The following is a 26,339-nucleotide window of genomic DNA, read 5'->3' on the forward strand; positions in this document are numbered from 1 at the left end:
ATTTAGGTCTTTAACCCATTTTGTGTTTATTCTTGTGTGTGGTGTTAGGGAGTGTTCTAATTTCATACTTTTACATGTACTTGTCCAGTTTTCCCAGCACCACTTATTGAAGAGGCTGTCTTTTCTCCACTGTATATTCTTGCCTCCTTTATCAAAGATAAGGTGACCATATGTGTGTGGGTTTATCTCTGGGCTTTCTATTCTGTTCCATTGATCTATATTTCTGTTTTTGTGCCAGTACCATACTGTCTTGATTACTGTACCCACCCCTTATTTTATGCATGTTCATATTTTCCATAACACCAAGCATCATGTCTTTCACTTTAGGTACTAAATACATGTTACTGACATTTTAAACATGAGATATTCGAATGGCTTTAGGCTGCCTATCCCACTGAGAATGAAGGAGAATTAGCACAACTTGGAAAAATCATTTCTAGTCATTCAATCAGCACTGACTGTACGCTGTGCACCTACTGTGCGCCAGACGCTGGAATGCCTCCTGGTGGCCCAGACCTCCAGAAGGGTACTTCATCCTATGTGGCCTTCATATAGCAGTGCTTATGACATCACCCAGTAAGCAGGAATACAGAGTTGTACAACCAACCAAAGTGCTCTGATGGGATGTTTTCAAAATCTGAAACACATTCAGGTAGAAAGTATGACAGAGAAATAATGTGTCAGTCCCCCCACGTGGCAGACGTTCTACCTTGAGTTCAAGTGAGGCCAGATGTAAAAAGACAAGGGTCAAACGTGCAGGGCTACTTCTCTCTCGTTTTCCCTCTATTTTTCCCTCGAGTTGCACTTTTTCCCCCAACAGGAAAGAGTTTTCAGGGAACACCCACTTTGTGGCTACCTGGACAGAGAGAAGGGAAGGGGACTTTCCCCATTCAAGGTTTGCAAACTCAAAGACTGAAGGAAAAACCCAGTTTGTCTGGAAGGTGACCTTCTGACTGTCTTAGGCTGTTATAACAAAAATATCATGAACTGGGTGGCTTACAAACAACAGAAATTTATTTCTGACTGTTCTGGAGGCTGGTGATCTGAGACTGAGGTGCCAGCATGGTGGGATGAGGGCCTCACCCAGGTTGCAGACTTCTCCTTCTAACCTCACAAGGTGGAAGGAGCTGACAGATGTTGCTGGCGCCGCTTTTACTGGGTTGGCCAAAGAGCTCGTTCGGGTTTTTCCAGAAGATGTTACGGAAAATCCGAACGAACTTTCTCGCCAACCCAGTATAAGGACACTAATCCCATGAGGGCTGTGCCCTCATCACCCGCCAAGGGCCTCACCTTTTGTCAGGTGTGCTGGGGTGGCAGTTAGATGCCCCCTTGTGCCTCAGCTCGTGTGTTCCGGCAAAGGGGACACAGTAACTTAGGAAGGACAAATCGATTCTCATTTCTGGAAAGATCCTAAAGAACTTTGATGCTTTGACAGAATATTTCGTCCCAGACTAGAAAAAAAAAAATCTATTTAAATACTGTGTTGTTTTTGTTGTTGTTTTTCTTTTTAAATTACATAGGTTGAGAAATCGTGAGTTTAAAGCTTAGTGATTTGAACTTAAGCACGTTCTAGAGGCAGGAAAAGACTCATTAAAATAAATTTTATGACCTTGGCATTTTGTATTGTTTAAAAGTAACCAATTACAGAAAATGGAAATGAGATGTCAAGATTTCAATTTTAGGTTTAAAGCAAACCTAGTTCCCTCCTAGTGATTAATAATTAAAATAAACTTCATAGTTCTAGGGAACAACCTAATTTGGGCAATGTTTTTAAAAATTATAATTTGTGAACCACCAGCCCTAGAATCACTTGACAGGTTTGTTAATAATCTCCCCTTCCTCCCTCCCTTCATTCCTTCCTTCCTTCCCTCCCTCCTTTCTTTCTTCTCTCTCTCTCTCTCTCTCTCACACACACACACACACACACACACACACACACACACACACACACACACACACAAGTTACTGGGTCCCCCATTAAACCTATCTGGTGGTGAGGCCTGGGAGTTTGCATTCTTAATAAACTCCTGGGATATAGACATTTTCATTCAAGTTTTAAATCACTAATGTATGGGCTCTTTCCCTGTCATGGTAACAGCACCCAGTACTAAATACTAACAATGCTAACAATAATAATATTTTGCTAACCTTTATTGGGTGTTAGTATGGGCCTGTTTTGAGTGTACCTCATGCATTAACTCATGTAATCCTCTCAGCAACTCCTGGAATAAGCAGCACCTTCCTCCTCGTTATGGAGCTGCAGAAACTGAGGCAGGAGTACCTTGTCCGGGTCGTGCTGCTGGGTAGCGGCTCTGGACTAAAGGAGTTCATGAGGCACAGGGGGCTCCTCATGACCCCAGGGGAGAGGTGAACCCACGGGTCCCTTTGCCCCTGCACGCAGGCAGATGGACATTTACATCAGTGTGTGCTCTGCTTCTAGCCTAGCCCAGGGCTAGGCTCACGCTAAAGAGCAAAGTCCCCTGAGGGAGGAGGAGACATGCTGCCACCTGACTGGCCAGCTCAGTTCTGCCCAGAGGGGCTCCATCCCCAAGGTGGACTCTGCCTGCTTCGGGCTTACCAGTTGAAAACATTCTAACTAGGTTGGGCCATTGAGGCCTGCTAGGCAAGTCAACTGATAGCCAGGCAAACGTTGATCTTCTTTTCTAGGAAGAGAAAAATCAGACCCTTATCTGCCTCTCTGGTGTTGGAGAAGTAGGCCTTGTCTCTCCATACTTGGTCAGTGGCATCACAATGCCCTGGGGCCCTAGGTCAGTACACGGAGGGCATCTGGCTTAGACCCTTGCCTGCTCCTCCTTGCTGACGAGTCACGAGACCTTTTTTCACTGATAAAAATGCAGTATTAATTTCTTAGGGCTGCCATAACAAATAACCAGAAACTGGATGGCTTAAGACAACAGAAATTCATTCTCTCATCGTTTTAGAGTCCAGAAGTCTAAAATCAAGGTGTAGGCAGGGCCATGCTCCTGCTGAAGGTGCTAGGAGAGGGTCCTTCCTTGCCTCCTCCAGATCCTGGTGGCTCCTCGGCTTATGGCAACACAACTCTGATCTTTGCCTTTGCCTTCCTATGGCCTTCATTTTTGTGTCTATCTCTTGAGTCTCCCCTTCTGAGTATCATATAAGGACATGCGTGGTGAGATTTAGGGCCCACCTGAATCTAGGATGGTCTTATCTCCAGATCCTTGCCTGAATTACATCTGCAAAGACCCTAATTCCAAATGAGGGCATATTCTGAGGTTCTGGGTGGACATATCTTTTGAGGGGCATTATTTCAACTCACTGTAGATGCTTTCATATATAAGGGTTCAAAAATAAAAACAACCACGTTTATGTAAAAGAAGAGATTGCAGACATAACTTCCGGCTTCCTTGGTCTTACTCTCTCCCCAGCCAGGCCCTGAAGACAGTTCCCAAATTTCCCTGGAGTAACTGTCTCAACAGAAAACTTAGGACTAGAGTTTTTTATACCCACCCTTCCAGCAAACAATAGACTGAAAAAACAGTGAGCACATTGGGGGAAAAAAAATAAGTTGTCTGATAGAATAATAGGATTTCTAGGCCATGTTTTCAACCTTCAGAGGTTTCTCAAGGTTGTGAGAGGAGAAGGGGAGGTGAAGAGATGCCAGTGGATTGTTTTTCCTTTAAGCAACTAGGCACCTGACCCGTTCTCTCTCATCTCATGCTTCTTTCTGTAAATGGAGACAATCTCCTTCATCTCCTTGAGAATGAGGTGACATTTGAGCAGATTCAGATTCAGAGCTAGACATCCTGTTGTGTGAAGGACGGTGCCAGTGATTTCTTAGGGAGGCCTCTGGAGACTGTAGGCCTATTTGCAAGGGCAGACTTCTGAGGCCTTGGTCTGACTTCTGGTCGCATGTGTTAGGGTGATGGAGTCTTGCAAGGTCTGGCAATGGATGCCTGGTGAGTCATAGACCAGCTCCACTCTTGATCTGAGGCCATGCAATGTGGGCCAGGGGTTCCTAAACTTGGTTGATCATCAGAATTATCTGGAAGCTTTGACATTTTGTTTTAGGACACAGCTTCCTGGCTCCCTCCCCAGACCTACATAATCAGAATCTCCCTGTGGACTGAAGCATAAGCTTTTCAGTTAGACCTGGGGCCACATCTTGACTCTTCCCCATCTCCGCATGTGAGTTTGGACAGGTCAGCCAAGCTCTGATCTGTGTATTGAGGGCAATGACACCTCCCCAGGTTGCTTGTGGTGGGGGGTAGGGGGAAGATTCAGAGGCGATGCTTGTAAAAGTGCCACATTGGGTTGAAGCCATCTGATTCAAATAACTATTAATAAATACCAGCAATTTACTCCGAGTTGTCTGAAATACCTTGTTTTTATGTGGAGGAGGAAGAATTTGTTCTACATATTTAAAAAAGAAAGAAAGAAAGAGAGGGAGAAAGGAAGAAAGGAAGGAAGAAAGGAAGAAAAAGAAAGGGTAATCCAGTTGACTCTTACTCCTATCTGATGGGAATGTAACTGCGCACAACATTTTCTAACTTTTCATTAAGAAGCATATGCTTTGGGACAATAGCAGGAATGAAAGAACTTATACTTTCTGTGCCGTTTCGAGCAAAATGTTGTTATTCATGGCCAGGCTCCACCTTGCAGAGAAAGGCTGGGATTAGTCTTTGCAAAGATGGTCCTTTTGGCAAATCTTAGAAACCACGTGCAATTGAGGAGACCCCAGAGAGCTGTGACAGCCTCAGGAGGAATATGGCTGTTGGACGTGATGGGAAGGGGCTAGAATCCCATCCACTTTTTAGTGGGCCTCTCCCAGTCCTGGGTTTACCTTTCACCGATGAAATGAAATAATCTACACAAAGTAATACTTAGCACTGAGCCTGGCACTCCAGAGGCTCTCAAAGAATGTCAGCCGCTGCCATCAGACCATCATCATCCATCTTCCTCTGAGACTATCTGGACTCATGTACCCTCAAGTCTGATTCCCAAGCTCTGGTTCTGGAAGCCAGGTGGCTCTACCCTGCCCCTAGGCCTTCTGGAACATCCCAGGATGTTCTGGGAGGGCCCACAAGTAAAACATGCACAGGACAAAGCAGAAACAGCCTCTGCTTTGGAGGGAAGTTTTCCCAAGCCAATTTTTCTTTTTATCTGATGGGAAGGGCCGAGTTAAGAGGCAGCAGCAGGGGGACAGCACAAATAAATACAGAGAAACCTCTCCAGGGCCTGCTATTGTGCTTAGCACAATGACAGGCTCTGGAGAGCATTTTTATCCAGTTGAGACTGGAAACTAAAATAAATGTGGTCATATTACACCCTCCTCCAGAGCGCTGACTTAACACAGCACTCCCCCGAGTGCCGTAGGATGGAAGGGGCATTTCTTTGTCAGAGTCCTGGCTGGTGTGGGGGGAGAAGGGAATTTAGGGTGTGAAGGCAGGTCCTCAAAATTGGGGCTGAGATCCCCAAAGCTTTGGGCACTAGTCCTTTGACCACCCTGAACTTTCTCAAAAGCTGCTAACACCAAGTCCCCACCCTTCCCAGGGCTTTCCGGCCAACAATGGGCCATGTCCAGCAGGGTGGGGCTGGTGACACACCCAGGCAAGGCTGTTTGACTCTGCGGGGAGGAGGAGGGAACCCCCTTCCAGAAACGGGCAGGGGGGGGCTAAGTAGGACTGGTAGCTTTCTTGAGCCTAGGAAATGTCCCCCAATACTGTAAGGACTGGCAGTTCAGCCTCTGCTGCCTTTGGCTGCTTTGAAGTGAGTCATAAATTGGAAAGATCTTTCTGAAACCAAAGCCATCTTTCATGGGAACGAGTCTCAACTCTTCTGCAGCTGGTGTTTCTAAACATCCCTCGAGCAGGCTGGGGAAATCCTCCCCACCCAGAAAACACCGAGGTCCAACGGCTCTAAAACTCTTTGGGAAAAGCTGAGCCCCCAAGCTGGCACATTTGGACGCTTCCATTGTGGGCAGCCTGGCACCCTGGCTCCTGCAGTACCCGTGGGGACACCTGAGCCCTTCTCTGCATGATACTTGCTTACATTTTGAGCTTGCAACTGGGGAGATGGGGTCTGAATCCCAGGCCTAGCACTCAATAGGCAGATCGTATATAAGGCACTTGGCTTCTCTGGGTCTGTTTCCTCAGTACTGAAGTAGAAGTGATGTAAGGAACTCCATGAAATAGAGCGCGTAATATGCTTAGCTCAGAACTGGGCAAATAGTAAGTCCTCACTACATGGCAGCTGCTTTATTAATAAAAGCTAATGTTTGAGCGTCCATTTTGTATCATGCCGGGTCCTATTCTACCTGATTCTCACAATAACTCTTTGAGGTAGGTATTTTTATTATTATTCCTATTTTATAGAAATGGAAATTGAGGCTTAGAGAAGTTAGGCAAAGTGTCACTAGTCACACAGCTCATTTTTGGTGGAGCTCAAACTCAAACCCAGGGAGTTTGGGCTTCCCTGGTGGCGCAGTGGTTAAGAATCCGCCTGCCAATGCAGGGGACATGGGTTCGAGCCCTGGCCCGGGAAGATCCCACATGCCGCGAAGCAACTAAGCCCACGCGCCACAATTACTGAGCCTGAGCTCTAGAGCCCGCGAGCCACAACTACTGAGCCCATGTGCCACAACTACTGAGCCCACGTGCCACAACTACTGAAGCCTGTGCGCCTAGAGCCCGTGCTCCGCAACAAGAGAAGCCACAGCAATGAGAAGCCCGCGCACTGCAAAGAAGAGTAGCCCCCGCTCACTGCAACTAGAGAAAGGCCGTGCACAGCAATGAAGACCCAACACAGCCAAAAATAAATAAATAAATAAATTTATAAAAACAAAACAAAACAAAAAAAATCCCAGGGAGTTTGATGCTATAGCCCACACTCAACTGCTATGTAACACTGTTATTATTACTATTAATTAGCACACCTTGGGAATTCTGTGGCAGTACAGTAGTTAGGACTCTAAGCTTCCACTGCAGGGGGCCTGGGTTTGATATCTGGTCAGGGAACTAAGATTCCATAAGCCAGGTGGTGTGGCCAAAAAAAAAAAAAAAATCACATCTTCAGGGGATCTCAATCATATACGATTATTGGACAAGAGAGTGTTGTTACTGAAGCATATAAAAGCTGTGGGCTTGTTTTAATGCTGGAGAATTCATATAAAGACTAGAGGGGGGAAAAGCCCAGAACAAAAACTAAAATTCTTGAATGATTAAACTATCTAAAATAGTAGTAGACCGTTGGTGGGAATGTAAATTGGTGCGGCCACTATGGAGAACAGTATGGAAGTTCCTTGAGAAACTAAAAATAGGACTACCATATGATCCTGCAATACCACTACTGGGCATATATCCAGAGAAAACTGTAATTCAGAAAGATACATGCACCCCAATGTTCACAGCAGTGCTATTCACAACAGCCAAGACATGGAAGCAAGCTAAATGTCCATTGACAGATGAATGGATAAAGAAGATGTGGTATATTTATACAATGGAATATTACTCAGCCATAAAAAAGAATGAAATAATGCCGTTTGCAGCAACATGGGTGGACCTAGAGATTATCATGCTAAGTGAAGTAAGCCAGACAGAGACAAATATCATATGATATTGCTTATATGTGGAATCTAAAAAAAAAAAAAAGATACAAATGAACTTATATACAAAATGGAAACAGACCCACAGACATAGAAAACAAACTTATGGTTACCAAAGGGGAAAGGGGGGTGGAGAGCTAAATTAGGAGCTGGAGATTAACATATACACACTACTATATGTAAAATAGGTAACCAACAAGGACCCACTGTACAGCACAGGGAACTCTACTCAATATTTTGTAATAACCTATAAGGGAAAGGAATCTGAAAAAAATAGATATATATATGTATGTGTAACTGAATCATGTTGCTATATACCTGAAACTAACACAACATTGTAAATCAACTATACTTTAAAAAAACAGAATAAAAAAAATAATAAAATAAAATAGTAGTAGACCTTGTCCAAGTACCAGAAACCCTTATTACCCAATATCATCTGTAAACATAGTGCTTTCCTGTGTCTGAGCAGTTCTACTCTACTTCATTTGGCCTCACAACCCCATAAGACAGCCAGTGCAGGTATTCATTCCTAATTTACTGATGAGGAAACTGAGGTTCAGGGAGCATTTGGGATTCTTCAAGTCTAAGTGGCTAATTACCCTTAATAAAGATCACTCAAGTTTCCTGACCAATGACTACATGCTAGGACCTGTGCTGTGCTCAGCAGGTGTTATGATTTAGCAACAATCTTCTGATGGTTCTTATTATTTTGTCTATCTTACAGATGAGCAAACTGAGGCCTAAAGAGGTTAAATAACTGGCCCTGAGACACACAGCTAGTGAGCACCCCCCAACCGCTATTTATAACCGTGTCTTGGTGGTCGTGCTGTGGCTCATGACAGACTGAAGGGAACCGGCCAGTCTCACATTGAGAGCCTCCTCTGTGCAGTGTGCCCCCACAGATTTAGAATATGGGGGATGCATTCCTTGCTTTCAGAAAGTCACAGGCAGGGACTTCCCTGGTGGTCCAGTGGCTAAGACTCCGAGCTCCCAATGCGGGGGGCCGGGGTTCGATCGGGGAACTAGATCCCCCATGCGGCAACTGAAAGATCCTGTGTGCGGCAAAGAAGATCCCACAACTAAGACCGGGTTCAGCCAAATAAATAAATAAATAAATAAATAATAAAAAGAAAGTCACAGGCAGTGGGACATCGGAAAACAGCCTGGGATTTGCAGTGGGGCAGACCTGGGTGATACCAGCTTTGCTGCTCCCTGAACAGTCAGGCACGCTTAATTAGCCTCTGAGCTTTAGTTTCCTCACATGTGTAAGTGGAGCTTATACATCTCTCACATGTATAAATGGAGCTACAATTATCTGCTTGTAGGGCTGTCCTGGGGGACCCAGTTAATGGAAAGCTAACACAAAGCGCTGAATATAGAGAAGATCTCACTACCATTCAGCTGAGGAACAGAAACACAGGCAAAACTAGCAGTATTAGGCAAAACTTGAAACACGTGAAACGTGATGTTCACCCATAGGCATGCAAAGAATTTACTGGGGCAGGTTGGGCTGGGCCCACCAAGGCAGGCTCCTAGAGAGGGTGTGAACTGGGGTGTGTCTTTGATTTAGGGCAGATGGAGCCCATGGGAAAGTCACACGGTAACTTCAAAGAGCTGTGGGCAACTAATTTCAGATAGTCAACACTGCCATCACCTCCTTTCCTCGGGGCCCGGGTCTCTCCACCTCCTAGAAGAGCTGGACGTCCTACAGATGCCAACGTGACGTTGGCAAAGCTGTAGAGGCGGGGGAGGGCATGGTGTGTTCAGGGAACTCGCCGTGCTTTGGAAGAGCTGGAGGGCGAGATTCAAGGGTGGGCGTGGTGGGTGAGCCAGGGCCAGGCAGGCAGGGCCTCGGATTCCCAGCGCAGCCCGTGAGCTCTGCTGTGGGCGGGCAAGGGGGACCACCCGACGGCACAGCGAGTTGACTTCCCATGAAATGGTGATCAACGGCGGCCAATGCCACAGGGCGCTCAAGATAACCTCGACTGAAGATGGCACTGGCTGCGGGAACCACGACCCAAGTGGTGATATCGGTGTGGGCGGCGGTCAACAGTGAGCCGAACAAAGACCTCCGGCCGGGGCCTCCGGACCCGTTTTCCACAGTAGCCAACTAACCTGCCAGTTGCCTTGAGAATAACCTGTTTCTGACTTCCAGGAGAGGGTCCACATGAATGCCAGGGCGATGGGCCCCTGGGCAGGTATGACGGACTGCATGTTTGTGTCCTCCCCAAATTCTTAGATTGACATCCTAACACCCAAGGGGATGGTATTAGGAGGCAGGGCTTTGGGGAGGTAATTCCATCATGAAGGTGGAGCCCTCATGATGGAATTAGTTCCCTTATAAGAAGAGATGTCAGAGAGATTACTTCCTCTCTTCTCTCACCATGTGAGGACTCAACGAGAAGACGGCTGTCTACAAAGCCAAGAGGGTTCTTGCCAGACGTTGGATCTGCCAGCACCTTGATCTTGGACTTCCAGCTTCCAGAACTGTGAGAAATAACTGTTTGCTGTTCAAGGCACCCGGTCTCTGGTGGTCTGTTAGAGCAGCCCATGTGGACTAAGGCACCAGGCTTGGTAGACACATAGCAGGATGGCTACGGTCGGAGAGACCATTGTGAGTATAAATATATCCTTGTGTTTTCTGGCAAGCCCCAAATCTTGGCGGTGAGGATAACAAGTAAATTGAAATCCTTAAGATTTTCTTTGCTTAAAGTTTGATAATGCAGTGGAGGTCAAAGATGTTTTGAAAGACGTTTTCCTCCCACTGCATTCTAGTTTCTCAGTAAAATGGCCCAACTCACGGCAGCGGTTCAGAAGCTCCTGTCCTCAAACCTCAAACCCCCAGCCTTGCCTAAGTGATGAGACCATTGCCGCTCTGTGTCACACACAAAACTGAATACCAGCTAGACCAGCACAGTGCAACAGCTCTATTAAATTTTTTTTTCTTTACTTGACTGGGTCAATATGGTCTGGGTTATTGGGCAAACAGTTCTGGAATATACCACTGCTATCTGATGCATTTTCCCCTCTAACCTGCCTTCCTACGTGATAAAAGTGTGTTCCCAGGACTTTTTTGATTTTGTTTTTGTCTTTAGAAGTTAGGCTGGCACTTTTTCAAGTGGGACAGACCTTTAAAGGGAGCAGGGGAACCAGAAAGGAAACACCGTGTGGAGGCAGTTACGCATAAAGCACACACTTTATTCACTGAGTTGTGAGGACAACAGTGGCGCAGGACAGCGGCAGAGGGGCGGCAGGTGCTGATTTCAACGAGAGTGTGGAGCGCGTCGGGTGTCCTAAGCACAGTAACGCAGGCCCAGGGCCATCCCCCCTCTGCACACTGGCACGTGGCATTCAGGATGCCGATCGATATCCACCCGCTTTCACGGGGGACATGATACATCTTTTAAGCAGCATTTCTTCCAAATATTTGCTTTCTTGTTTCTGGAAGGGGAGGGGAGGCAGGAAGAACAGTATGCCTTCCAACACTGGAAAAAAAATTCCATTAAACCCAACTTAAAAAGGAAAGAACTGCAAAAGCTTCGGTGCAGGATTGTCAGCAACTCACAGAAACCACACGTTTATTACTGGACAGGTCTGTACATAACACCCCAAAAGAACACCAATCCTGCGGACATTCGTCTTCTCTTCCGTAGGGTAAAGAAACATACACATATACAATCACTAAGTGGCTCATTGCCTTTCTGAATGTTAGCGGATGCAGTCTTTTCCTCTACCTTTGGCAAACGGGCTCAGAAAGCGACTCATGGCATCGTCACTCTTGGGAGATACTCTTTTGGGAAGAATTTTATTTAATGATAACAATCGCCACTCAATTACACTAAGCGTCAGAAGAGACTGGGTTTAATTTTGCTGTGTACACATATATTGTTTAGAAAGTTTTTCAGCTTAAACTGACCACCTCCCCCTTTCCTTTTGAGTTTGCCATAAATGAAACTTGCCCCAAATGAAAAATACAAAGATCCATATGCAAAGCGTGTCAGTCACCATCTCCCCACTACTCGCCAGGCAGCAAATAGAAGGACAGTGATTTTTTAAAATGCCAGAGTCAAAGTTTCTCCTTCTTTCATTACAACATAATTGGGTAGTTCCCTTAACGCACATTGCCACTACAAGGTGTCATTACGAACCCCAAGCCTGAAATGATCTCTTTTTCTGGATAGAACGTTCTTCAAAAGGGAGTACTAATGAGTGAGTTTTAGGGCATCCTGACAAACACTTGGTTTATAAAAAGGAAAATGATTTTACAAGCCAGATAAAATCAAGGCTGGCCTAGGAAGTAGATTAAAACAGTGACCGGAAATACAGATGAGGTGATTTGTAAAAACTGAGCTTGCTGCAGAGGATGCAGAAGGGTTGATGGCACAGAGTTCATCTTCCTTCCACCATCTTTCCTGACAGTCAGAAAGAGGGCTCTGGGAGCCCACAGCCTGGAGGGTCCCCTGCCCCTTCAACATGCAAGAGAACGCTAACATCAAGTTTGCTTTAAAGAGTTTTTTAGAAAGACCTACCTAGTCAAAAGTGGTTCATCTGAATTTTTAAACTTGCAAAAGCATAGATATATATATTGTATAATTATCTAAGAAGCAATTCTTTAGAAAAAGGTGTTTGCTTTAAAGTGTAAAGAAATTAGATGAAAGTTTTAGAAACATTTCTAGCAAGACTTTTCCAAGTGGAGTTGATTGACATCACCAGATGGAGGGGATAGGAGTTGAAAAGAGTGTTGTTCCAGCCTCACCTCGGAAGAGGAAACTCAGCTTGGAAACAACAGAATGGAGAGTTGGGGAGAACTGGGGAGACTAGAGGACATGACAGATAGAAACTACTTTTTTTTTTTTTTTCTTTGCACCTTATTACCCATTGTCTCTAGCTTTTCTGTTCAAGGTTTCAGGGAACAGGCAGTTTATCTTTTGTTATTGAAGGAGTCACATTAAGAACATTTCATAATGAACCCAAACCAAAATGTAGATACCTAGCGAGCTGGACAAGTTTCCAAACGCTCTTTATATCTCAACATAAATCACACCAGAAGACTAAATGGTATCCTGGCTTTTTTTGGAAGAAACTTTAAAGGAAGCACTGACTTTCAGGTCATCCTAGAGGCCTCTTCATGCAATCAGCCTATGCTTCAAGACTCACTAGTAAGCCCAATGCTCAAAAATGTAGCCCTTTATGTATGCACTAGGGAAGCTTACCATGTGTATACTTCCTTTCCTAGAGTAAACAATCCTCATTAATTTGACTGTGTTAACAACTGGATTTTTTTATGTGGGGCAGGGTTCAAGCAGAGAACACTGATTTCCTGTGTAGTGACCTGGACATTTTCGGGACAAGCATGCTGAGCCCAGTTCAACAAAACACATAGGGCGTTGTAGCCCACTGATGCAATTTGGCAGTTGGAAGAATCAGGTTGCCCTGTGACCCATGCCAGTGGCTGGAGCCTTCTGCTGGGGTGTGGGGTTGGAAAGCCCACTCTGCCTTCCCAGCGCCCCCTTCCCTAGACCACAGCACTGCTCTGCTTGCAGCCAGGAAGCTACTGGCATTTTCTGGCAAGGCCCTCTTGCACGGTGTAGTTTAAATTAGCTCATACACTTGATATGGAAAGAAGCTATTTCCCACCCCCCTCCCAAGATGGATGCAAAACTGAATTCAAAAGTTACAAGAAAAGTAGAGTTTCATTAGCGGCGGCAAATTTAGGGCTCAGTTCTTTAACTATCATCGCCATTTTTCTTACACTGCCATTTAATCTGCAAGTACGTGGATTATAACTCATTAGCCGATGGAAAAAAAAAACCTCTCCTCCAGCCGAGCCCTCGGATACGTTTGGCCATCCTTGTTATTGGTCGTGGCAGGGGAACATTGGGACTACACCATGGCCCTCACCTCTCACACTGTGCCAGAGCGAAGCAAGGATTAGGACACACAGGCGTCGTGCCCAGGCTACCCATGCAGGAGAGGTCACAGAAGGTGGGACAGCGGATGCACTGAATGAAGCAAGAGGCAACGGATAGATGAAGGGGCGACACTGTGGGCTGCAGTCTGCCTTCAGTCCAAGGAGGAGCTGGTCTCCTCACATCTACCTCATCAGAGCCATTTGCTAAATATGTTAGTAGGTCCAACACACGCACACACACACGTACGTATTTGTGAGAACAGTCCTCAAACATTCAGTGTCTAGCAAAGGTCAGGACGGTTCAGATTCCCTCGGGAAACGCACAGAATACTATAAAGCAATTGCAGTATTCACTACAGCACCCGGTTGCTAGAGTGTGTCACAAGTTAGGTCTGCAGCACAAGGTCAGAAAGAATATTCTGCTTGCTTTTTACCAACTGGTGTCAGCTACTAACTCATTCTAATACTCGGTGCCAGCGGGAAGAATTTCTGAGCTTTTGTGATTAGTGGCATACGCAGGTGAATTCAGATGTTTTCTTCTTTGGCTTTAAAATAGAGTTTAAATTCTTAAACAGAGCCCCAGAGCATGAGAATAAATGTGACAACCTCCTACGTGTGACTCACGTCCTGTCTGAGTCTCAGCCAGAGGCTTTCAGGAACCATGGTGGGGTCTCAAATGCCAAGTTTTGGGGTCATCTTCGGCTCCGGTGTGAATCTTGTGTTACTGAGTTTGAGGACTCTGGTGAGATGTTCTGCTGTCTACACGCAGTCTGATCCTAGGTCTGCGGTCTTCGGTCTGATGCTGACTTGAGCTACATCTGTCATAGAATATGCTGGCTTCTAACCACCAACACCCTTCCACAGGGGACCTGGTGGCAGGGATGCAGTTAGCCTCCCTCTTGACCTTGGAGTCACGTGCACCTGTGCAAACGTTCCTGAGGAGCTGCAGCTCAGCGGGACAAACATTTGAGCAGGAATGGAATTGAAAAGCACGTGCAGACCCTCCAAACTGCCCCGGGTGAGTGAAAAACACATAAGCACACACGTGCCAACCAGGAAGTCAACAGAGCTCGGCAAGAAAGAAAGCTCAAAAGACCAAATTAAATCAGTCTGAGGCAATCTACCTCGGAGGTGCAGAGATTTCAAAGAGAAAAACATGCCTTTCTTTAGCCTACTACTGAAAAGACCTTTAAAAAAAAATCCCAAATCAGCGAGGGCTGGATGTGATTTAGAGGATATGCCGGATAGAGGGCAGAGTTTGCTGGGTGGGAGAACATGCACTGAGAGGAGACAGAGCTTTTGTTTTTGATCAAGACTGCTGTGGCCTTTGGACAAAACTCCCCTAACAGCATATACAACTGGGCCAATCTGGAGCCCATCCCCCTTCCCTTCCTTTGTCAGAGTGGAGGGCTGCGGGGCTGAGACATGTCCTGTCCTTGGTGGGGAGGAGCACACTTGCTGAAGTAGAAAAGGGTTTAAGGAGAATTTTCACTCACTCCTTTTTCCTCTCTTTCTCTTAATTCTTTTTTCTTTTGACTAATAGGCTAAGTAATTTGCCAATCAGGTCCTAGCAAACAGTAGGGGACAAAGAGCATGTTAAAAATGACTTTGGTGGCTATTGCAACAGAGCTGCCGGGGGGCCCCCGATTCTGCTTTCCCTCCTGCTGAAGCCCAGGCAGGGCTGCAGGAGGCCAGTGAGGAAAGGTAGGGCAAAGGCTGCTGCCACGTGGATCTATCCCTCGGGCTCTTCCTTCTCAGCCGGGGCGCTACGTAATAAATATACTAGTACTTTGGAAGCATTACAACTGCTTTTGTCCATGCGGCATCCTAAGGGCACTTGCTGGCTCTTACCCATACAGTCACACTATTATCGAATAACAGTTGAAAGAAAACGAAAGTAGCTCCTGCTGTGCACATAAGGTGATGGAAAAAGGTCACACGTGAACACTATTGTCGAGGGTGTGGGAACACAGACATTTCTACCCCACTGCTTCTGGGCGAATGTTGCCATGGGCTGGCCCAACATTTGGCTCATGGGCGTTTTAATCAGATTTTCCCTTTTGGTTGTTGCCGAGGGACAGTAGTTTGCAAATTCTCCAATCAAGTTTGGGCCTTAATACAACATCCTATGTGTCACCGCCATGGTCAGTCCTTTTTCTAATTGCTGTCTATGTGGGGTACTCAGAAGAGCTTTGCTTTTTTCTTCATGTCGTTGCGTCTCCAAAGAGGTAACTTGTCAAAATCCTGGATGGACATTCCAAAGATTTCCCGAAACACTTCTGGGGCTAAGTGGCGCTGTGATGGGAGAAGAGAACAGTGGTCAGTCCTGATGGCCACATGGATGACCTTGAGAGTTGCTCTCCAGTTTATAAGTAATTGTTTTGAGGAGCAAGGCAGAATGATGGAAGAGGAGTTTATCTCTGAGGCTTCTTAGCAGGCACTGGACCCCGTGGTTCCTTACCTGTCCAGGCCAGGTGAGGCACCCTTCCTACCAAAGAAAAGAGCTGGTGGAGTATTAATGATGATTGTAATAACACTGAATGGTGATGGGCAGGGTAAGATGATTCATTATGCTGGAGGTGACTCCACTTCAGGTCCTTGGGACGCTGAGGAGATGCAGGGAAAATGGACCAGAGCAATAAGAAAGCCAGAAAGAGACTTCCAGAGTGGTCCTTGGGCAGCCCTGGGGCTTTTTCCTGGCTCCGCAGTAGGAGTTCGGGTGGATGCTTGGTCTACTGAGGAGACCAAGAACTCCAACCTCTTGTCCGCCTAGTAAAGTTCTCTTAGGAGAGTGGAGCCTTTATTCTCTGTGCCAGCCTGACCTCACATACAGATGTACTGCTTTTGGTCAGAGAAAATTAATGATTCTTTGTGAGATTAGCAGCCAGAGTTTTTCTTAATTAAAACCATTCAGATGGAAAAGTACAAAGATCAGTCTTCCACATCTAAGGAGGTCTTGGGTATGTGTACCCAGCTAACCCTTCGACAAGGAATGTGGAAACAGCCAAGAGAGAAACTTGCCTAGCACACACCTCTTTATTGAACGCTCCCTCCCCCATCTCAACAAACTCAGGCTCAGAGAAAGATAAGGTTTTGGGGGTATCTGAAGAGTGATGGAGACTCCATTCTACATCACCAGCCATAAATTAGGGCAACATCAAATTTCCAAAGAAAATGACTAAAATCATACTGCATCTCCTGGGCTGTTCTTCTGAATTTTACCATACATTTTTATGCTCATCTCCTAAATACAAATTTGGGTTTTCCTTCAAGTTAGCTTAGTTTAACCTAGGTTGATCCTTTGTATTTTTTGCCTTAACTGGAACATTTCTTAGGGGAAAGTTGCGGAAAATGCACAGGAATATGCAATTGGGACCAGTTTGTTTGTTTGTTGTTGTTTTTTTTTTACCTCTAGCCTGGTTCTGTCCACGTCTCTTAGGATTTTGCTGCGCCCTCTGTTGGTCACCATTCACCGCCATGGTCAGTCCTTTTTCTAATTGCTGTCTATGTGTGGTACTCAGAAGAGTTTTGCTTTTTTCTTCATGTCGTTGCGTCTCCAAAGAGGTAACTTGTCAAAATCCTGGATGGACATTCCAAAGATTTCCCGAAACACTTCTGGGGCTAATTTTACCTCTAGCCTGGTTCTGTCCACGTCTCTTAGGATTTTGCTGCGCCCTCTGTTGGTCACCATCAGCATTTCATATGGAAATATCTGAGAAGCAAAGAAAAACACTTCTTCTAGAATACTGCTATTTTTTTTGGCCATGTGGCATGTGGGATCTTAGATCAACTGGGGATCGAACCCGTGCCCCCTGCAGTGGAAGCGCGGAGCCCTAACGCCGGGGAAAATTTCCCACAGCTGTCCATTTTATTAACAAGCAGAAGCTACCTAAAATCTAAGACTCCCAAGATAGAGCTTCTAAGACACTGTGATTAGAGTATTAGAGTGATGGGCGCTCCTCACTCAAGCCTCCAGCAGACAGGGGCAGGCTCCTATACACTCCCAATACCCACAGGTGTCTCATGTGGCACTGTGCCTCTGGAGGGCGTTGCTAAGTAAAAGAATATAACTTACTATGTACTGGGGATGAAGGTAAAAATTAGAAGAGAATTGAAATTACAGGTATATGTTTTACAAGGCAGTACACATTTGCAGGGTTAAACAGTCTTGTTCCATGACCAGCTCATGAATCCAGGGAGCCATGCAGCCCCAGAAGCAGTGTTTTGGTAGATGACATATTGAAATAAGCCCCAGTTATAGTCACCAAGGAGCACAGCTCTTGGATACCTCTGGAGTCACAGGATGTTCTGGAGCTGGGGCAACCAATCATCCCAGTTTGCTTGAGACTGAGGAGGATCCCAGGACGCAAGACTTTCGGTGCTATAACCAGGAAAGTCTTGGGCAAGCTAGGATGTGTTGGTCACCCTATCTGGAGCAGGCTGTGCCATGCTCATGGCAGGGGCCAAGGAGATACCGAGGTCATAGGAGAGAAGTGCTGGTACTTCACTGGGAACACACAGCACCAGACCCAGTGAGGGCTTAAACCTGCTGACTCGGTGTGACAAAACCCACAGAGTGGAAAGATGCTTTATGACACGGCTTGCCTGATGCACTGGCCTGAAGCCAAGTGGGTCTCAACCCTGAAAATGGTGAAAAAGGTAGATGATCAAATCTGTTTAGGGTTATGTCCCAGTTTCATCCCATGTGAGAGGAAAGAGAAAAAGAGCCACACTTGCCTTTGGTTCCAACATGTTAGGCATGGAGACACCCCGGTCCATCCTCATTCCAGGCATGTGGCCATCTGGGAGGGTCTGCAACAGACATGCAGGTTTCAGGAGCAGCCCATGGCAGCACGGAGAGCTGAGGGAGAGCTCTGTGGGCTCCTGGACCTCCCTGTTTGGGTCTCAAATCTTCACTGCCATTTTAGAGATGTGTCATCTTAATTACCATGGAGTTTTCAAAATGAGCTCCTTGTTAAATAAAAGCACGGATAGCGGGAATGCTGCTCTTTTATACTCCAGTTGGAAGATTTTGGCTTAATGACTATTGACTAATCCCTGAATGTAGGCTGCACGCGTTAAAGTATATATCAAAGAACTGCCAGGTCTATGCTTGTTTTTTTTTTTTTTAAATTCTAATCTTAGCTTTCTTTGCATTTTTCCCCTTTTCTCATTCTCTATTATCATTTTACAAGGTTTAGGTTCTAGGAAAAAAAGAATGGTACCACAGCAGCTCTTTCTTATTGGCCAAGACAGGGGTTTCTTTTCGTTTGTGACCACACAGAGGAGGGGAGGGCCTCAAGGAGTGAGTGGTTATAACTAAAAGAAAAAGCAACTGTATGTGTGTGAACCCTTGATGCTGGTCCACTTCCACCCCAGAGAGGGCTCTCCAAAGGCAGAGCAAGAGGGTCCTCTGACACCTGGTCTGGTTCGGGCAGGCCTGCAGGACCAGCTTGACCTGGGCACCAGGCATGCCTGCAGCTCATGGCTCCTCACATCTGTGGACTAATGATTAGATGGATCAACCAAAATCAGGGTCTTCTCAACAGAAACCCTTCCCTGGAGCAGGACAAGAACATGTCTGGATTGTGAAAAGGCTGTTTTCCTGGTGTGGCCCACTTGAGAAAGACAGTGTTCCATACCTGGTAGTCTGGAAAGGAAAGAAAAAGAAAATCTCAGAAGGGCAAGACCATAGAAAAATATGGAAACATCAACAGAGATTATACCCTATTGCAATTCTCCAAACATTCCCCAACAAGCCACACCCTCCCGGCTCCGGGTCTCTGCGCACACTGCCTGGCTGCTCCCTGAAGCTGGAAGATGCCTGCCCTGGTTTTAGTTATCAGTTTAAACACCCTTTCTTGTGGAAGCTGACACCCTGAAGGTGTTTCTCCCTTCTCTCTGCATCTCCGATCATAGCATTTATCTCACAGAGTTTCTCTCTCTCTTTCTGTCTCTGTCACATGCATTTTTTATTAGTCATCTATTTTATACATTGTGTATATAGGTCAATCCCAATCTTCCAGTTCATCCCAGCCCTGCCCGCCCCCCCACCGCTGCCCCCCGCTTTCCCCCCTTGGTGTCCATACATTTGTTCTCTACACCTGTGTCTCTGTTTCTGCCTTGCACACCCGTTCATCTGTAGCCACATGCATTTTGAAGGGAGGCCCATGTCTTGCTTATCCCGGTACTTCCAGGGATCTAATTAGTGCTCAGCACATAGTAGGAGCAATGAATTCCCTCCTACAAACTCGCTTCTTGTGGTCTCACATCAGGAGAGATCCTCTGGGATTTTAATAAATGCCCTGATGGCTCAGAGGACAGATGTGATCTGACCGTAGGCTGGGACACGGCCTGAGCCCAGCCAACATGCCTGTGACAGCACAGCCCCTCCTTCCCCTTGGCCAGCCAACGCCCGGCCGCAGGGGCCTCACCTCGCACTCCCCCGCTGACATCCCCGTAGCTGTTGTACTGAGCAAAGTCTGTAGAAACAGGCTGAAATGAAGCAAAACACACCATTAGAGAATCTGCTCCACAGTACTCGTTTTGGAGTCAGGTGAAAAGGAGGATAGGATTTACAAAATCCTAAGAATTCCTCCCAGGCTGAATTCCTGGACCCCTATTATTTTTCCTATGTAGTTCTTCTTCTATGAAATACCTGTGTTTTGTGGTATATCCTACGCTACTGCTCAGCAGGTCCTTGGCAAGCAAGTATTCTTGCTGATAAATAAAAACACATTTTCTGCATCACAGCTACACAGTTATACTTGTTCTATGCTTTGTGGGGAGGGAGGCTGTAACAAACTTTCCTGTGTCTTTCTACACAGAGATAATGGCTCCATAAATTACTTTTTGCTTGATTGTAGAAATATTTGGCACACAATTAATCTAGTCTTCCCATAAGCTTATACAGGTTATTCTTTTATCTAAAGTCAATTTCTCTTTCTCTCAATAGAAATATCTTATTTTGCCTGTAACTCAAAGTGATTTACCAGGAGAGCAGGGTGATTACAATTTTCATTACATCCAACACTGAGATCATATTGTCAGATGTATTCAGACAATACATCAGTACTTCAACCAGGACTCAAGAGGGAAGAGACTCAGAAACGAGTAATTGAGAAATCTCACCCGGTGAAGCCCGTTTTTCCCATAGCCTGGGAGAGATGAGGTTTTCGATGATAGAGCATGTGAAGCTGAATAAGAGAAAGACAAAAAAGGTAACTGTTAGGAACCAGAAGTCCAATTCTTTCATGAAGTTGGCAGTGTATCTTCTCCCCTACAGAATAGAAGGTTTAGAAAGAAACAATCCAAATATTGGGCTCAAATGTTCACAAAATGCCACCATATTTGGGTGATGCAGGGAATGGGTGGGCAGTGAAATTTTCGAGGAGGGGTGGGGAAGGAAGAAGTGCTTGGCATCTCCGAATCCTCAACACAATCCTAATAATGATGGTAGTATTTCCATTTTACAGGAGAAGAAATAGGGGCTAATAGAAAGTTAAGTATCTTGCCCACGGTTGCTCAGCTTGTAAAAATCTAAGCAATGATCTAAATCCAGGACTATTGGGATACATAGGCCCAAGCCCCAGTTGGTATGGCAGCAACAACTGATCTGGAGGCCTACACTTAAGTTACCAAGATCTACTGGCCAACCACAGCTGGACTCCTGGGAGGCTTGGGATAGGGTATCCCATTGATCAACAGCGTGGACACCTCACAAACTGCTGGGCTTTGGAGGGAGTAGACCTGGGCTTGAATTTTGGCTCTGCAACTTAACACCTCTGCATCTTCGGGCATGGTATTCCATCTTGTTAAGTCTTCATTTCTTGACCCATGTAGATACAGTGCTATTTATTTTTATACAACAGAATTGCAGAATTGGAAGGAACTCTAAAGATTACTAAACTACCTAATCCAAGATTAATACCAGTGACACATCTATGAGAAGTAGCAGGGCATTCCAGTTAAGGGTGTGGGCTCTGGGGTTATAATACTTGGACTCCTAAACCTTAGTTTTGGTAGTTATCAGCCATGTGACATTGGGTAAGTTACTTAAACTTCCCTTTACTTGTCTCCTGATCTACAAAATGGGGAAGATGATAATAATCATAATATCATCTACTTCACTGGTATGTTGTGAAGATGAAATGAAATCATGTTCAGCAGAAGTGTTTGCATAGGAAACACTAAACACATGTTTAAAGGAATCCTCAGGAGAGAAAATTATGCACTAGTTCACAACATGTGAGAAGATATCTTATGGGTTAAAAGAGAACAGGCTTATGACAGGTATAAGCAGGGGAAAATAGACCGAAAGACTATTTCAGCCCAGTTTATAAGTAATGTCTTTCAAAGGTATCAACAACAGCACTGTTAGCCCTCAGCTCTTATACTGAATATACTAAAGTCATAATACTTTGAAAAAATTGTTCATGCTCTCTACAGTTAAAAAGCATTCTGTTCTTGGACTTCCCTGGCGGTCCAGTGGTTAAGACTGTGCTTCCACTGCAGGGGGCACGCGTTCAGTCCCTGGTTGGGGAACTAATGTCCCACAGCGCAACCAAATCAAAAAAAAAAAAAAATTATAAAAAGCATTCTGTTCTCTATGAGGATTTTCCTTTTGCTGCTTCCCTCTGAGATGTAGGTTCTAGAAGGTAGACCCAGCACAAGGGAACTGACCCCTCTTGGTTCTTGAGACCCTCCAAGGGCTCCCCCTATTTCCAACAGGAAGGAAACACACATTTAAGGAAGAGCCGTGACAGGCTCTTAAGCTAAGTTGACATGACATAGGATTCTTACACTTCCTTTCCTATGGAACACTCTGCAGATTCCACCAGAAACCACCCTGCCTCTCCTGGAACCGTCAAAATAGGCTCCTTGCAGGCAGGTGGCCAGCTCCTGGCTCAGGGAAGGCGGTGGGTCTGCCGCTCACCTGAGTTGATGGAAGAATCATAGCGCCCGGCGGCCAGGGAGGACCTCTCCCGGCTCTCCCTCTCCTTCTCCATCTCTTCTTTCAGTATCAACTGGCCCAGGCCCGAGTTGAGCTAGTCACAGAGAAAAGAAAAATGAAAGCGAAGCCCGCAATTACTTTTAGGGAACTGCAGTTTCCTTTTAGGAGATCCTGCAAGAAGTTCCTGACTCTGGAGAGGGCTGAGGCATACTGTCCCAGAGCCTGGTGGCTCCCCAGAAGGTCAGCCAGGTTTTGGACCTTGAACCCACCATAGTCCCTTCAATGTCAAGGCTCTGTCGCCCTAAACCAGGCTCCACATCAGAAGAATGTTCTCCCTCCTTTGCCCTCCCCGCAAAGCGCCAGCAGGTAGACTCAGGAGGGCAATGTGTGAGTATGTACATATTTTTGATGTGGGAAGGGAAGACTGGGGATAGTAGCCTTTAAAGATAAATTACACTGATTTGTTTAAAAACAGGGATTAAAAATAATGCATGCTCATTGTACAGATTTTTTTTTAGAAAATCCAGAAGAAAAGAATAGCCCATAATCCACCACTCAGAGATAACCACCATTTACATTCTGATCTATATCTATCCAGTACTTTTCTATGCACATAATATACAAAACTGGGAACACATAATAAATGTAACTTTGCATCCTTATATAACTAGTGTCATGTGCATTCCCCATATGATTAAGTATCTTTGGAGAATGACCCTTACTGGTAGGAGTTTATCATTTCTCGGCTCCCTCAAGCCCAGGCCTTCTGGGATGCTGTGGGCCTATGCTAGAGACAGAGGGTATAATGAGGATGTCTTAGTGACAGTCCATTTTATCCCCTCTCTCTTGGCCCAGATATACACACAAGGTCCTATGAGTCCTGAGGAAAGACTTGGAGAAAGGCTCTTTCCCAAGGGAATTCCTTCAGCAGAGCCTGCGTGAGGGAAGGAAGGAGTTGCACCACCTCGGAGTGCACTTTGGCTCTACCTGGCCTTTCAGCATCCTTTCAACACATGCACCACACCCACACAGCCCCACACAGAGTCTCGCTCTCCTCAAAAAGGCCCAAACATTCCGTGTCTCTCTGACCTCCAGGTCACCTCTTCCAGAACCCGCTAAGTATTCTGCCTTATTACAGTCTCTAGATGCCCATCTTGTCTCTCCTACTGGACAGTAAGCCCCTGAGGGCTGGGAGTACCTCCTGCTCATCTTGGTGGCTTGCCCGTAGTAATCATTCAGTAACATGGATCGCTAGAAGTGAAGACTGCAGCAAAGTAGTGTAAGGACAAACCTTCATTAATTGCTCCTCTTGCAGCTGCCGGCGCCTCAGAAGCTCCTCGTCATCTTCCTCTCTGCCGCTAGATCTGCGTCTCATGTCAGCTCCTAAGTCCACAGCAAAGACAACCTCTCACATTAGCCCCACAGCAAGGGGATCTCAAGGGACTAGTCCACCTGTGCTCAACGTGTCAGGCGGGCAAAGTCAGCAGTGGTCTTCAACGTTCGTGAACAACACATGGGAAGAAGAGCCTGCCACCAATTCAGCTGGTTTCTTGAGACAACGGGCCCCGTTCGACAAGCCAGTCCAAAATGTGATTCAGTAAGGCATGCCTGCCAACAATCTGATCTGCTCAATTAGAACTCGGTTTGCCACTATGATCGGGTCTAAGTGATCCCATTGGCCACTGGTCAGAGTTTCCATAGTAGGTGGGAGGGGCATCTACGGTTATTATTTTGATGTCCCTGAGGTCATTGTTCAAACAGAGAGGAAGCCAAATTCATCTAGATACCATCAAACAGGTAAGACACTCTCTTGTGACGAATTTAAAAATCTTGTTTTCTTTTTCTGAATATTTAGGTTTGTCACCATACCATCACCCTGTCTTCTACCTCCAATAAATTCATTAAGAAGCATGCTTCAGTGGTCAAGACTCCACGCTCCCAATGCAGGGGGCCCAGGTTCGATCCCTGGTCGGAGAACTAGATCCCACACGCACGCCACAACTAAGAGTTTGCATGCCACAACTAAGGAGCCCATGTGTTGCAACTAAGGAGGCAGCAAGCCACAACTAAGAAGCTCTCAAGCCACAACTAAGGAGCCCACCTGCTGCAACTAAGACCCAGTGCAACCAAATAAATAAATAAATAAATATTTTTTAAAAAAAGAAAAAAGAAGCATGCTTTATTTATTTTTTTTGAAGGGATGGGTCTCTAATGTTTCCTTGCTCTCAATCTTTCGGAAAATGGTCACAAAAGAGTTTTATACTAATGGGCCAATAAAAAGGGTTAATGCAGCTAAAAAGTTACTTATTTCAGTATAATAGAGCAGATCACGTACAATCTTTAAGCTTCCTGGAAAAGGGGAGATGGAGGGGAAAGGAGGAATCTGTCTGAATGGCTGGAAAATTAAGATAATTATTGCTTTTCCTAAGTGGCTTGGACTAATTTAGCTGTGGGAGGAGATAGGAAAGCCTACTAATCTAATCAAAATAAACTCTAACTAATACCTTCAGGGTTTGATCAGTTGGATTAATGGACCAGAAGCTTTCTTCATTTTGGAACCCCAAACTATTTAGTGATGACAGTTGGTAACAACAAAATATTAATTCTCCCCCAAAGTTTAGCTGTTTAATGTCCCTGCAATGCAACACGACTGAACTAGGAACCTCAGCGGCCCCAAGAACTGCCTGAAGGACCCGGACCAGCAGAAAAAAAAAAGCTGACGACTGAGTCTTAGTTTCTAAAATCATGAATATCAACATGAATTTTCTCTCTTTAATCTACACTAACAAAAATGAATAGACATAAGTTTTCAAGAACTAGATATATCTTAAGTCAACATAACGTATAGAATACTTGTGAATAAGGGACCCAGGAGGTACAATAGATTTTCCCTTCAACTATTTCTATAGATATCAATTGCTTTAAAATCCACTTCTATTGCTTGTAAAAGTTATTCCAAAAATAACTTGGCAAAAAATAGCAGGATGAAGAAAATTTGGGAATTTTGGAAAATTGAAGGCCTTTTAGGTTGTCAACAGAAATGTGATAAGATAGTCATATCTTTGTAAAGCTGACTCACTAAATTTTCAGTGCTAGCTTCTGAGTTTGCTAATACCATTTTTTAGGGCCAAGTGATTTCACTAATGACAAAACAGTAAACACACAGACACAGTTCTAAAGCATAAATGTGTGGTTCAAAGCAAAGAATGAAACAGCTCAAATGTGACATTTTAGCACAGTGTCATGGAAATGACAGATGTGAAATCATGTAACTTTACATAAGTAATATTCCAGAACACCTGCTACTCTGTAACAGCCCTTCTTAGTAATGGAGAACATGATCAGGCAAGAAAAATGAAAGAGCTTCAGTGTTAAGATTGGTTGTTAAGAGAATTGTAATTACAACCCAGAAATCGTCTAAAACAAACTTAATTCAAAGAAGTCACACTGGGCTTCCCTGGTGGCGCAGTGGTTGAGAATCCACCTGCCCATGCGGGGGACACAGGTTCGTGCCCCGGTCCGGGAGGATCCCGCACGCCGCGGAGCGGCTGGGCCCGTGAGCCATGGTCGCTGAGCCGCCTGCGCGCCCGGAGCCTGTGCTCCGCAACGGGAGAGGCCACAGCAGTGAGAGGCCCGCGTACCGCAAAAAAAAAAAAAGTCACACTTCTGTGGACACTCAGTAAATCCACCCACTATGCTCTAACTATATAGAACGAAGTTCTTGGCAGGAGGCTTTGATTCAACTATGTTCAAAAGAGTTACTGACTTTACAATAATAACTGAGAGTCCACGCAAAACACCCGTTTTTTGTGTTTTTTTTTGCGGTACGCGGGCCTCTCACTGCTGTGGCCTCTCCCGTTGCGGAGCACAGGCTCCGGACGCGCAGGCTC

General features: G+C 45.5%; 1 protein-coding gene across 7 annotated transcripts in view; it reads right to left on the reverse strand.

Moving 5' to 3' along the window:
* Positions 1–11,190: 11,190 nt before the first annotated feature.
* ABLIM1 (actin binding LIM protein 1) overlaps positions 11,191–26,339 on the reverse strand; it is a 331,920-nt gene continuing 316,771 nt past the window's right edge. For 3 of the 7 annotated variants that reach the window (XM_055080923.1, XM_055080922.1, XM_055080924.1), the window contains 5 exons: positions 23,741–23,832; positions 22,432–22,543; positions 20,628–20,692; positions 19,931–19,991; positions 16,999–19,146 (listed from right to left, as the gene is read on the reverse strand). In XM_055080923.1, coding sequence (XP_054936898.1) covers positions 19,028–19,146; positions 19,931–19,991; positions 20,628–20,692; positions 22,432–22,543; positions 23,741–23,832 — 449 coding nt within the window. In that variant the 3' untranslated portion in view covers positions 16,999–19,027. Of the gene's footprint in view, positions 15,792–16,992; positions 19,147–19,930; positions 19,992–20,627; positions 20,693–22,431; positions 22,544–23,740; positions 23,833–26,339 lie in introns of those variants that run through there. The other 4 variants (XM_055080928.1, XM_055080927.1, XM_055080925.1 and 1 more) reach the window with 4 other exon arrangements.

Source organism: Physeter macrocephalus, chromosome 20 (genome assembly GCF_002837175.3).
Source record: "Physeter macrocephalus isolate SW-GA chromosome 20, ASM283717v5, whole genome shotgun sequence".
Taxonomy (NCBI): Eukaryota; Metazoa; Chordata; class Mammalia; order Artiodactyla; family Physeteridae; genus Physeter; species Physeter macrocephalus.